We start from the raw sequence: 15,253 nt of genomic DNA, 5'->3' as shown, positions 1-15,253 counted from the left end.
TAGAGAAAACTAAATTTTGTGTAAAGTCTTGTCATTTTTAAATGACAAAAAGCACCACTTTTGCAAAATGTGTTATAACGACCCATTTTACAGAAATGCGAGGAAATTTGACGTAGTTTTTCCTAACGCCTAAATCTACAATATATCCGTCACTAATAACTAGGTGCTACCGTTTATAAAAGAAAATAAAATTAATTTACATACTCATATCACATGAGTACACGACACAAAAATAAAAGTTTGTTCATACTATATGCTGGCAACATACTCAGCTTGAAAGGTTTTAAATGGAAAATGGTATGCATTAAGGCCACCCGGGGTGGTCAGTGATGACTGAAACATCATGCGTGATTGTCCACAAAACACCACAGCCACCAAAACTTAAAACGCGTCAAATTTAAAACACGTGATATTTATCACGCGTGAAGAAGGACATTGTTGTGAGTGAAATTGTTGGTTGTGGGAGAAATTGTTAGGTGTGGTGGTGAGTGATGGGCATTTCCACTAAAATCCATCACTAGTGATGGAATAAAGCTCGATGACGTGGCGGAACTTGATTGGAAGTTGTGAGTGAGTGATGAGTGATGACCACCCCTACCCCCTAAGGCCACCCGGGACGGTGGCTTTTTTGTACGTGATGGCCGACTCCAAGGCATGGAAGCTGGAAGAAACTACCGCCACCACATAATTTTAACGTGTGAACATTAAATCGCGTTAATATTTTGACGCGTGATGATTTGAGGGTTGTGAGGGAAATTATTGGTTAGGGGAAATTATTGGGTGTGGTGGTGAGTGATGGACATTTCCACTAAAAAAAGTTGTAAGTGATGGAATAAAGGTTAATGACGTGGTGAAACTTGATTCGATGTTGTAAATGATAAATGAGTGGTGAGTGATAACCACCTCTATCCCTAATAAACCAAAATTGTTAATTTCATGATCATCTGTCATGGCAACAAACATAAACAACATACATATTATTAATTACTTGGCATCCATTCATTGGCTACAACTTTCGAGAACATGCAACATCATATCATCATTCATCATAAGTAAATAACAAAAGAAAAGTAGCCACCTTTTAGAAAGAACATGTCTCCATGAGCTTAACAAATTCATCAAAGTCAATGACTCCATCCCCATTGACATCAAAACCTTTGATCATATTTCTACATTCCTCCAACTTTGCCATTTCTGTTTGTCCAAGATTGCACAACACTCTTTGCAACTCAAACTCATCAATGAATCCATCTGAGTTCACATCAAACACATCAAAAGCTACCTTAACTTCACCCAAACTTGGTTCCTCGTCATCAAACACAGACAAAACGTCGATACTGCCATCATGACCATTGTACGGCTGGATCCCTAGTTGGCCCATGACCATGTTTGTCTCCTCAATGGTCACAAACTCTTTGTAGATGATATCTTGTAGGTGAGGTGGTGTGGGAGTGGTCCTTAACTTGTTCCATGAGAGTGAAAAATGGGTCGCTAGAGAGTGAGCCAAAGCTCGAAGGGATTTCAACACAACTTCACAAGTGTTCATTTTACAAAGTGCGATTTTGAAGCGTAAAAGTAGAGAAAATGATTTTTTTATCACGGGTGTCACTTCCATTTAGGAGGATGAATCGAGTTCAACAAAACCGGACCCTCTTGACCTAGTAAGAAAGAAGACATTTTAACACGAATCGGACCCCAGATAATTACTTGATGTGGAATATGTGGAATGCTTGATGTCATGGATTGTATGGTTTGTAGGGATATATATTGTGTGAGCCTATGCTAGGACATCATTGTAAAGATTCCAAATTACAACAATATTTCTAAGAAATTATGTAGGAAAATGTCGGGAACAACCACGTACCTTGAAAATGGTGGTCTCGTGAGTGTTGGCGTGTTGCCATAAATTGTTGTTCATAAACTGGCGTTGACGTACGTACTCGTTGACTCAAGTCAACACAAAAAACCACTATGTATTTTCTATGAAGTTTTTGACATAAACCTTACCATACACACTACCTTAGCTTGTGAGTTGGTTCAAGGACAGATACAATAGTGATTTAAATAATAATTATTATAAATACATGAATCGTTGATTTTCGATCTAATAATAAGTTGAGAATTGAGAATCATGATAATAGCATAATGCATTTGTACGTATTATTTTGTTTCATATTATTTAGAGATTCTAATTTTAATATATTTCTTCGGTATAAATATAAGGGTGTATCCTAAACAAGTCGTTTAGCTTGTGAATTAATCGAGATTAGCTTAATCGAACTTGCACTGTCTAGGCTGATCTTCTCGCAGACTACTAAAAATTAGCTCACTCGAACTTACAACTATCTCGAGGAAATTTTAGTACTTTATTGCCAATTACTTTTGAAGAAGTTTACTATGAGTTTCTAACTATTTTATGGTATTCGATGTGTGTTTCTTGGTGACCGGCCTTTTTCCTTTTTCACTTCAGTTACACCAAAATATTATTCTGTTCAGATTTCTTTTAGGCTTAAAAAAGGGGAGCCGTATATTTGTATAGATTCTAAATCTTAATATCTTTTGAAGTTAAAAAAAAACTACCAGTCGTACTGAGCCCAAGTTCGTATAGGTTGTTCAAGCTCGGCTCATATAACTTTGATAGAGTTCAGGCTTGAGTTCGGCTCTTTAGATTTCTACTTCTACCGTTCGAATTTGGCTTGTAAGTAGTTTTTCAATCTCGAGCTCGGCTCATTATTACTTATTATCAAATTCATTCTTTAATTAATATATTTTTATAATTATTGACACAGGGTAGGGATCTTGTACATTAATCCAGAAGTGTGAGAAGTGTATTATAACACCATATAAACACCGTATAACACCATATAACACCATGTAACACTATATAACAATATATAACACTATACATCTATTATAGTGTTATATTTGTTATATAGTGTTACACAGTGTTATATGGCGTTACATAGTGTTATACGGTGTTTATATGGTGTTATATAGTGTTATATATAGTGTTATAGTACACTTCTCATACTTCTAGATTAATGTACATGCTCCTCTACCTATTGACACATATATTTATAATTCCAATTTTATATATTTTTAATATATCAATATCTATTATTTAATTATTTTAGTCATATTTTCTCTATAAATATTATATATATATATATATAATATTAAATTAAAAAAGAAACGTATAATAAGAAGCCCGTTTAGGCTCTCGGGCTCGTTTATTAAAATGAGCCTCAACAAAGCTCGAGCTCGTTTAAGCTCAAATTAATTCGAGTTTTTAGCAAGACAATATTGTGTTGTTAATGAGCGACTTGGCATTATCTTAAAAACATGTTTCTCTCCGTTCATATATTGATTGTTTTTTAAGTTCAAACCCAATCGAGTTCAAGCTAAAAACATGCCATATACTTTTGAATGCATCAAAATTTATAAACTTTCTAAATGCTTAATTGCAAGTTTAAGAACCTTTGATAAACAAACTCATAACATCTCCGTTCTACCTAAAATTTCTTAAAAAAAAAAAAAATCAAAATCAACCACCAAAAAACCATACCAATATGTTCTCATAAATCATGTGATGATTAACACCCCATTTGCGTTATGCGCATATAATGTATATATGTGTGGACTCTCGGGGGCAAAAGTGAAAGTGCACTAATTTTAACATTATTTTACTAATTTCGTGAAAATAACGTTAAAAAGTGAGGGACGGTTAATAATACATCATGTGGTGGCTTTGATAGCCGAAAGACAAAGGGGTACATGCACTAATTGGCTTTTGTCCCAATTACTGAGTGTTGTGTGCCTTATGTCCAAGGCTTGATGCAAAACTACTATCGAGTCGGGGGTCTCACTGGAAGCAGCCTCTCTATTCCTACAGGGTAGAGATGAGGCTGTCTATATCTTAGCCTCCTTAGACTCTATCTTAACTTTGCTATTGGTGAGATTTACTGAGTATGATGATAATTATGATGAAATCATGTGATGATTCTTCTTCTCCCACTTTCATCCAAATCATCTTCAACCATATTATGCCTACAAACAGGACAGGACCAATTAACTTTCAACCACCTTTCCACACAACCGCAATGAAACTTAGGGGTGTGTATGGGTCGGTTTGGGTCGGTTTTGACCAAAACCCATAACCATAACCGCGATGTCGGTTATTGGTTAACCATAACCATAACCAATCGGTTATGGTGGTTATGGTTATTCGGTTTCAATGGTTATAGCGGGTCGGTTATGGGTGGTTAACCGTGTATTTAGCTTAGCTAAAAATAGCTTATTTTTTTAAAGGGAATAAATTGTTATTGCATATTTGTATATATTATATTACATAGTATTAAAAAATACATATAATCTATAATATTAATACCAATTATTATCGGATATTCAAATAAAGTGATATGATACTTTCTATAAATTCAAATAAACATTCAACCAAAACCACAAAATGATATGAAAAACCAATAGGTACTAAAAATCTTCAGTGAAAAGTACTAAATCCTACAAATATTTATTACATGTCGGTTCGGTTCAGTTATGGTGGGTATAGAAAAAATGATAACCATAACCGACCCTCTACATTCGGTTTTCAAAAAAACCATTAACCGACCCACCGGTTTTTTATTTGGTTCGGTTTTTTCGGTTCGGTTTTATCGGTTAATTCGGTTATGGTTCGGTTAATTTGGTTTTTTGCACACCCCTAATGAAACTTATACTGACATGGCATCATCTTTGCCACGTCACCAACCTTCTATTTCACCAAACATATTACACATTCCCCATTCCCTAACCTTTCAATCTCGTCCGTCCCTTAGAGCATCTCCAACGCACCGTCCAGTGCGTTGGATTGAAATCTGGATGATAAGGCGAACGAGGGGTAGCGATGGAGGTGGTGAGGTGGATTGGTTTGGAGGTGATGAGGTTCGCTCGAGTAGACTAGTCTGGAAGGGTTGTGGGTGGGTCGGGCCCTATGGTGGTATTTTTGAATAATAAAAAACCCTTTTTATGTTTGTTAGAAAAAATTCTTATGTTTTTAATACAAAAAAGTGTACCTAATAAAATTATACATAAAATATATAAAACAAATTACATAAAACTTACATAAACCTAATTAAACTATTACGCAACCCTACTTATAACATTACACACACCTAATTTTAATATCACACAAATCTAATTAAGCACACAATATTAATTCCTAATCAAACACATAGAAGCCCTAATACAACCCATCCCAATCAAATAGGCCGGTCTCTAGAGATAACAAGCTACGATCATTATCCCGACCGTCTGACCTCGCGTCTCGATTATCGGTGATATGTTATAATCACCGGTTCAGTTTCGTACTCTTTAGCCCAGCTAGGTACGACTTGTGTTGGACGAGAGTTTGTGGATAGAGGGTTTGTATTGAAATTTGTTTGACCCTCCCCTAGTCGTAGAGAATCAAATCGGAGTTGAGCCATGGTCTCATCATACACCATGTTCGCCTCCTCATTTGTGATCCCATCCCAAACATCATCCTCTAGAGGTGAAAGAAAAATGTCGACGATGGTAGATTGTTGTAGGTGAAGGGTTAAAAAGATGAGGATTTAGACAGGGTGATTGTCGTGGCCTTGCTGCAGGTGGAGGTAGACTGTTGCCGGTGAAAGGTATACTGCTACAGGTGGACAATTTGACGGAGTAGGGTTAGAACATCGATGAGACAATCGCTTGAGGTTCGACGGTCCGACTACACTACTTGGATTATAACCACCACCTATGTCTTCGAATTAGTTTGGTATTTGTTGTGGATTGTGAAGTGAGAGATGCAAATGTGGGATGTAAAACGAAATGTTGTAATTATTACCGTTTGAAAACATAGCCGTTGGAAAAGTAATTGTCTGAAAAATAGCCGTTGGAACAGTAATCGCTTGAAAAAAATAGTTGTTGCAAAAGTAACAATTTGAAAAATACCCGTTGGAATAATTCAGTAATAAATTAGAAAAAAATCGCGCTTCGATTTTTTATTTTTCTAATTAAGATTTTATTTGAAAAATAATAAATAAACAATAAAATATTAAAATAAATTCATGAAAAAATATATTTTATTAATATAAAAGAAATATAATTATTAAGTAAATAAATTATAAAAATTAAATACATTATAAATAAATTGAAAAGTAAGTGATGGAGTGGATAATGTAGTAGTGCTTTAGAATTGTCTAGTGTTGCAGAAAAAAGTGTGGTTTAGAGTGATGTGGCATGCTGACTAGGCTAGTCTAGATTTTTTACCAATCTAGCATTGTGGATGCTCTTAACCCCTTCATCTCAACCACATGCAGATCATCGATTGCCACTTGAGACGTCGGCGTATGACCTTGCTTAGTTATTATTATTAGAGTAAATTACAATTTAGCTCCCTATGGTTTGGGTCACTTTTCACTTTGATTCCTTATTTCAACAAAATTTTGTATTCCGCTATTGCAACTAGTCACCTCGTGGTTTCAATTATGTTAGTCTGATATTAATTTTTGTGAAAATACCAGTATACCCTTTTGATTGCATGTGAAAAGACCGATATGCCCTTTTCACTTTTGTAACATGCAATCCCCTTTTACTTTCAACTAATGAGATTTCTCCGCGCTTCGCGACGGGAATTCAGTCAGTATCAGTTCGGTTCATTACAGTATTGACACTCGCTATAGTAAGTAATCGATTGAAAACCATAAGAATGAACATAGATACAGGCAACGACGTTGTCTAGTTGATATCGGTTCGGTTCATTTTGTTTAAGTTCTATGTTTATTTTTATAACATTGTGATATAAATTTAATTGAAAGTGGATACAATGTCGCTATGGTACCAAACCAAACCCAAACTGAATAAACATCTGTAGCGGTATTTACTTTTATTGTTTTTGCTTTTGACAAACTGATAACGTGCCGCTGCCATACCGTACCGAACCGAAACAAACATCTGTACTGGTATGTATTCATTTTTATGGTTTGTTGTTTGATAACGGATACCGTATCGCTATAGTAGTGAATTGAACGAACAACATTAGTTTGGGTACTTGTATTTATATTTATTGTTTCTTTTTTCGATAAACTGACACAATATCACTATTGTACGGTACCAAACAACATCAACACCAGTACCATGAAAATTTGAATCGACTGATACTATTCAAGCAACATCTACTTCGGTACTGATGTTTGTTTTTATCGTTTTCTGTCGATCTAAAATACGTGCTGATTTTTGTAACGATTGCATTACTGGTACTATAATGAACTGAACCAACACAGATCAAATGCTCGCAGTAACATACCATCACAAGCACAGAAAAATAACTTGAATCGTCCTAAAGAATAAACACAGACGTAGATTATGAATTCCTAAAAAGGTTAACAAACAAAAGTTATAACTAAAAAATAAATTAAGTAATAAATAATATACCAAAAAAAACAAATACTAAAGAATATGAATTACTATTCATGAGAAGTATCAATTCATATGTATAAAATTTCCCACCAAAACCAGTTTTGACTATTTAAAGTCAACTGCAACATGCTTCCATAAACATTCATTAAGAGGGGCGGATCCACATTGAAGATTATGGGTTCACCTGAACCCACTTGGTTTCAAATTTTTAAAAGTAGTGTTAATAGAAATTTCTAAATGAACCCATAAAAGAAATTTGGGATGAACCCATACATAAGATTCATGGATGGCTAAGTGGTTAAGGCGTCCCCTTCCAGCATAAAGGTTGTCGGTTCGACTCCTGCTGGCGACAGCTTTTTTGTAGTTCTTCCTCTTAAAAAAAAAAAACTAATCAGCCCATGGGGTTTTACATGCATAACAGCGCCTCCATGCGGCCATGCCCCATTCGCAAATCCCTTGTCTGAGCTCCCAAACTTCGACCATACCACTACCAAAGTACCAAATTTTTAATTATCTCAAGCAAATTGGAGCCCCAAAAACCGTCTGGACGACTTCTACACTTCGACTTCATGAGTTCACAGGCCGTTTCGACTTCAACTTTTACACCTTCTTCAATTTCTACGACTTCAATTTCTACACCTTCTTGAAATGAATATGTTGTTGAACTAGAATGATTATATGAAAAATATGAATGTAAATTAGACAATTATTGATTTTACATTGTTAATTTGTTGAATGTGTTTTCTTACTTTGTTGAACTTGAATGATTATGTGAACATAAAATAGACAATTAGTAATGTTAATTTGTTGAAACTTGAATTTGATGTTTAGGTATGAAGAAAATTGACAACTTTTTTCAAAGACAACCATCAAACCTTGAATCGTCATCTTCAAATAGTAAACCTTTGAAAATAGATTTAAATTATCTTCCATGGGATCCTTCCGAAAGAAACCCAATTTGATCTTATCACCCAAGTCAAAAAGATAAAATTAGACGAACTTATTTGCTTTGAGGTCCAAGTCAAAAAGATGAAGTTTTTCTTCAATGAAGCTTGTGAAGACAGAATTGCGTAATAGGATGGGTGATGGATACATGAACGATACTTGCATTTGTTATATTGAAAAAGGAGTTCTTTCAACAAGTTTCGGTCGAAAATGTAATGCAACGTTTTCAAAAGATGAGAACTCGTAGGGAACAATTATAGGTATTTTTTATTTGTAAGAACCATCGTATTTTTCTTACATGTTTTTTAATTTCTAATGTCCATGTGTTCTTTATTATTGAATCATATTTTTAATATGTGATGATTTTACCCGACCCAAACCATCGAACCGACCCGATTTTTTTACATCGCATCATGTGATATGAGAGTATCTAAAAACCATGAACCCATTGGAAAAAAAAATCCTAGTGTCACACCCCAACCAATGGCGGAAACATCGGGATGAGACGAAGTGTGAAGATTGCTAGAGACATCATAACGCTATTTGTGACAATATTTAGAAAATCCAAATTTCATTTCATTTCATAACTTCAAATAGTCAACATTACAAGAAATTCAAATACGACAAGTTTAACAAAACAACATGATAACATAACAAAATTTTGATACAACATTTTAAACCCTAACGTCTATATGTGTATCTAGGCATCAACGCTACTTCATTTCATAGCATCATCGTCCTCAACCTGTAACATGTTTAAAATAAAGTTCAATGCAAAAGCAAAGGCGAGTATACAAGTTTGATACGTACATAGCAAAAGATAAGTTTGAACAATTCCTCATAGCAAGCATGTGATTCAAGATAAACATTTAAACATGGCATGTGTCTAACATATCAAACCAAGAAAACGCAACTTGCTCATGACATAACCAAAGTTTCAGTAGAGGCGGGTCGTTAATCCTATAGCGCTACATATGTCAAGGTTTGGCTCGTACGAAGTTAATGATAAGTTCAACACATAAGAATCACCCAAATTTAAAGTATCAAGTCATCACATATACAAGCATGTTATAGGAATGTTCATGTGTTTAGACAAAAGTTCATGTGTAAGTTTTAATAGGTAAACATGTTACACCCCAAAAGTAGTAAAAGTAAAAAGGGGAAAAGTACGAGTATACTCACAAAGTTTGCATATGTTTTCCGATTATCCAATTGTTGACGAGTAGAGATTTAGAGTCCGAATGTATAAGGGTTAAGGTTCAAGTATGTTTAGAGTCGAGATTCGGTGTTTAAAACAACATAAAAATAAGATATGAGAATAACATGGAAAATAATCATTTAGTATATATGATGCTTGTTCTTGACACTAGGAAACTCGAAGGAGTTTAGATGTTTTCATGGAACAAGGTTCCATTAGAATCGTGACAAGTTATCATAGTCTAGGATGATGTAATCTAGTACCCCGACATATGAACACTAGTTCATCATCAAAGATTCGATTATTCGAATAATATATTTAGGTTATATAATATATGTCCAATAGTTCAAGCATGAGGTAGAAGATTAAAATCTTCATTTTGGTACCTCTAAATGTCATAGAAGTCATGTAGGAGGTAGGAAGATCAAGTCTTCCATTTAGGCACCTCTATGTGTTCACCACTACACTTGATGTAAAAAAAACAACCAAGGAGGGTCATGAACATACAATAAAGAATAAGAAATATACACACTAACTAAGAGAAATCATCAAATCATGTGAGGATTGTATGTTTGGACAACCCAAGTTGTTCCATAATCACTCATGTATCAAAGACAAAGTTTGACATGACTTGTGGGTTAAAAACCCTAAACAAAACACCAAGTTTATGAGGTTTAATCCTCTGATTTTAAATGTCTCAACCTTGTTTTTAAGCTTAACCAACCATGGGATAAGTTGTAAGCATTAGGACATAGGTATGAGATGTGTTAGACACAAGTTGCATAGGTTTAAACAAGTTTTTGATGAACATAAAAACAAACAGAAAGTTTATGGACTATTTCGGGGCATTTCCAGGTCTGATTTCTCCAAGGAGAAGTCTAGGAATCGAACCCCATGATTATACAAGCAAGTAGGAAAAAGAATCGAGTGAATCGGATAAGAATTGAGTGAGTTATGCTCATTTTCGTGAAGGGGTGTCAATCTACTCGAACCCTTGCTTTCAGCTACGGTTTGGTGGATGTTTTGTGAGTTTTTAGGGTTGCAAAAGTGGTAGGGAGGCTGGTTATAAGTGGTATTTATAGGGGAAGGATTAGGGTTTCAATGGGTTGGGCTTTGGAAGTGTTTAGAAGGGGTTACACCTTGAAACTAGCCCACAAAACCCAACTATATGGGGCTGAATTTGGCTGAATTTGTGCTGCCATATTTCTTTATTTTTTTATTTTTTTAAAACATTATAATGAGAAATTTTGTTAGTTAAGTTGTGTAATAATGTGCAACAATGTTTCCCCTAACTTGTAACAAGGTGAAAATATGAAATAAAACATGATTTAACTAGGTAAAAAGTGTAATGTACAAGTTTTATTTACGAAGCAAGTTTCGTATTTTACAACGATTACGATGAAAGAATGGTTATAAGAACACAAGATTTCCAAAGATAGAATTTCACGTAAGGTTTCTAAATGTAGGATGTTTGAAAACGCAGGGCGTTACAGTCTCCCCTCCTTTAGGAAATTTCGTCCCGAAATTTATTCAAGAGGAAGGCTTGAAAGAGTTTTTGGCATAAAGGTGATCATTAAGAATTGAAACTTGGGAAGTTTGAAAGTTTTGAAAAGTACCAAATTTTGGAGAACGTCAAGGTAGATTTGCAAGGGGAAGTTTTTAAGGATAGTATAAAAAAATCATACTTTCGTAAAACCTGTTTATTGAGAGGAACGAAAAGGTTTGTTACTTTAAATAAAGCAATAGAGGTATACTAAGTATAGTTTCACAAGAATCAAGAATAGGGAGGCTATTTTATAGGTAACGAGGTAAGTTAGGACTCAAATGTTTAAACAAGTTGGATTGCGAACGAGTTTTGTATAAAATAATACGAGTATAGAATGAGCGAATGGCTCTTAAAGAGTACAAGTATGTGAATAGCATAAGTGTTGGATAGATGAACGTAGCATGTTAAGGATGAAGTCTCGTCATGGATAATCGGACATAATGTGTTTGTGAGTTGCTTAAAGCTTGTATTAGGTCCAAGAGGTCTGCAACACACTGAATTTCTCATGGCACGTTTTACGAAAGTTTGGTAACATGGTGAAAACACTTATATATAGGAAGTACCAGCGGCGTATCCACCATGTTTTAACCATGTTACGTCCGTTTCGTCTTCGGTGTCATGTTACGTTCCGTGTATTACCATACGCAGTAGCACACTCTATGGTTCTCATACGCCTATCACTATAATCCCGTGTGCACCCGCGATTATACTGATCGTCGCATGATCCACATAGCTTGTACTAGTTATGTATGAATCAAGGTATACATGAATTTGAAAATAAGAATGTGTACGTAGAAGAATGTCGTATGTAAGCATGTTTATGTTTAAGCATGTATGGGACCCACGTAAGCGAATCCCTCGGATTACGCTCGCGTATAGGTACGAATGTACGAATCATGAGTAAGGATGAAAGTATGAGCATAAGTTCAAGTATGAATACGCATGTATGTATGAGCATAAACATAAAACGTGTAAGTTGTATGTGTACAAGTAGAAGCGTAAAACGTATAAGTAGTATGTGTATGAGTACAAGCATAAAACGTATGAACATAGGTGTAGGTATGAAAAATAAATATTGCGTATATGGTGTACGTTGAGACATTGTGGAGAAAAAAAAAGGTTAAGTATGTAGATACGAACGATATAAATGATGTTATCGCGAGATATCGACTAAAATGTGTATGATGATGTGCATGTATAGTTGTTTAAACAAAACGTTGAGTTTGTCGAATCAAAATTAGATTGAGCTTGGTTTGAAAGGTAGAATATAGTTTGTATATATAAAGGAACATAAAGTACTCATTGGTCATGCTTAACGTATTTTGTAATGATTGAAATGCTACTTTTGTTAAAAAAAAAAAAAGGAGTTCACGTATGTTGAAAATTGTCGGTCCCCATGAAGTCTTCTAGCCCACGTGTTTTGAAATTTGGATGACGAGTTAAGCGTTGTAGAGAAGGTTTTTTTTTTTTTTTTTTAAATAACGGGTTTGTTTCATTTGCATCAAAACATGAAAATTTTGGACTTTGAAAGTTCTTGTGAAAACGTCGACCCTTAGAAAAGAAATTTAGTAAAAGAACTTAGTGATTGTTTAAAAATAATTTTAACAAAGGATTTATTGATGTTGGAAAGAGTATTTGGTAAACGGTCATATAACATCTATGAGGTCTTATAAGTAATTGAGAAAGGTTAGTTTGATTTCGATTAAGAGTGGAAGTCTCTAGTATGATGATATAATGTGAACGTGTTTCAGTTAATAAATCAGATGTGAAGTTCATGGGCAAGAGATTCATTAGACCGATTAAATTGATAGGTAGCATTTCGTAAGGTTTGGAAATTCGTGTAGTAAAACGGTAAAGACATGATTAAGAATCTCGTGTATATGATTTGAGTGAAAATGGATGGTAGAATAAGAAGTACGTTTGATAAACAATGTATTTTGAAATCGGTATAAGTAGGTATTTTGAATAATGATAAATGATTTAGGTATAAAACATGATCGGGTTTGCATAATAAAATATTTTGAAAGAGAAGTTTTGGGTAACGGTCACCTAAGTAAGGGAATCACCCCTAACTCGTTGGTGAGGTCGTTTTAAGGGAAGAGGGGTGGAGTCAATCGTCAAGGTAAGGAAGTCACTCCAATCTCGATGATACCTCTCCACTAGTTGTTACAAGGAATATGAATTTAAATTATATGAAAATCATGCATATATAAATGTATCGAAAAGGTTCGATATGCTGTACGTGTGAAAAGAGAAATCAAAGGTAAACTCGAGGTTGAAAGATTGCATCGTAAAAAATGAACAACAGAAACACATGTTTGACCAAAGTTTGGAGTGTTCCAAATGGAACTTTGACTAACCAAAGTGGTCGAAAAGTCTTTTGAATTTGAGGAGCATGCTTTGGCCTAATAGGTAAAATACTCTCGCCGACAAGTCGGTTAACGGTATTTACCCTTCCGGTTACTACACGTCCCAAATCAATCGAAATTTCGAGACTTGGCGGGATTTATGAAAAAAATCAAGGAGTGGAACTAGTCGACAAGGTGCGGGTTTCACCCCTATCTTGACGATTTCGTATCCTAAGTGTGGTTGGTACTCGTCGGGTCAAAATTTAAATTTCGACATGTTGACGAGGGTCCACTAGAATTTGAAATTTGAGATTTGCCATTAAGATGTGGATTTCACTCCTAGCTTAATCGCGATATCTCGTGTAAAAAAAAAAGAATAGGTAGATTGAGAGTCGTTCACCAAATTGTGGGTTTCACGCCTATTTTGGTGAATTCGTCTCATTTGTACAATATGAGTGTTGTCGGATTTAGAATAATCGAGTAAAATGCATGAGGGAAGTGTGTGTTGAAGGAAATACACAAGCAAGTATAAACACATAAGAAAGCATATCAAGAATGGTACTTAAATAATGAAATGATAAAACAAGTGTTAACACATAATAGAACAAGCTTTAATGCGTACGAATAACATGTCAAATATTACACATGAGTAACATACATGTTTAAAAGAGCATAAATAAGTAACAAATAAGGTATCATGTAGTAGTCCAAGCAAAGCATACGAATAAGGCTCTAAAACTATAGACTAGGTGAAAGCATTCCTACTTTTCCTAATTCCCTATAGTTATGGCTCTGATACCAATCTGTCACACCCCAACCAATGGCGGAAACATCGGGATGAGACGAAGTGTGAAGATTGCTAGAGACATCATAACGCTATTTGTGACAATATTTAGAAAATCCAAATTTCATTTCATTTCATAACTTCAAATAGTCAACATTACAAGAAATTCAAATACGACAAGTTTAACAAAACAACATGATAACATAACAAAATTTTGATACAACATTTTAAACCCTAACGTCTATATGTGTATCTAGGCATCAACGCTACTTCATTTCATAGCATCATCGTCCTCAACCTGTAACATGTTTAAAATAAAGTTCAATGCAAAAGCAAAGGCGAGTATACAAGTTTGATACGTACATAGCAAAAGATAAGTTTGAACAATTCCTCATAGCAAGCATGTGATTCAAGATAAACATTTAAACATGGCATGTGTCTAACATATCAAACCAAGAAAACGCAACTTGCTCATGACATAACCAAAGTTTCAGTAGAGGCGGGTCGTTAATCCTATAGCGCTACATATGTCAAGGTTTGGCTCGTACGAAGTTAATGATAAGTTCAACACATAAGAATCACCCAAATTTAAAGTATCAAGTCATCACATATACAAGCATGTTATAGGAATGTTCATGTGTTTAGACAAAAGTTCATGTGTAAGTTTTAATAGGTAAACATGTTACACCCCAAAAGTAGTAAAAGTAAAAAGGGGAAAAGTACGAGTATACTCACAAAGTTTGCATATGTTTTCCGATTATCCAATTGTTGACGAGTAGAGATTTAGAGTCCGAATGTATAAGGGTTAAGGTTCAAGTATGTTTAGAGTCGAGATTCGGTGTTTAAAACAACATAAAAATAAGATATGAGAATAACATGGAAAATAATCATTTAGTATATATGATGCTTGTTCTTGACACTAGGAAACTCGAAGGAGTTTAGATGTTTTCATGGAACAAGGTTCCATTAGAATCGTGACAAGTTATCATAGTCTA

The 15,253-nt window shown here is 34.7% G+C and overlaps 1 protein-coding gene across 1 annotated transcript; it reads right to left on the bottom strand.

The window, feature by feature from the left end:
• Nucleotides 1-977: 977 nt before the first annotated feature.
• Nucleotides 978-1,729, bottom strand: LOC110892564 (probable calcium-binding protein CML46). Its single transcript, XM_022139721.2, has one exon. It carries the CDS (start codon nucleotides 1,613-1,615, stop codon nucleotides 1,082-1,084), a length of 534 nt encoding a protein of 177 aa, XP_021995413.2. The 5' UTR covers nucleotides 1,616-1,729; the 3' UTR covers nucleotides 978-1,081.
• Nucleotides 1,730-15,253: the final 13,524 nt, after the last annotated feature.

The sequence above is a fragment of the Helianthus annuus genome, chromosome 12, assembly GCF_002127325.2.
Source record: "Helianthus annuus cultivar XRQ/B chromosome 12, HanXRQr2.0-SUNRISE, whole genome shotgun sequence".
Lineage (NCBI taxonomy): Eukaryota > Viridiplantae > Streptophyta > Magnoliopsida > Asterales > Asteraceae > Helianthus > Helianthus annuus.
Note: the sequence above shows the minus strand (reverse complement) of the source record. Positions and strands in the feature narration are given on the sequence as shown.

What these genes read in the sequence shown, in the direction of transcription:
- LOC110892564 (XM_022139721.2), bottom strand. Translation starts at nt 1,615, where the DNA reads ATGGAAGTGACACCCGTGATAAAAAAATCATTTTCTCTACTTTTACGC.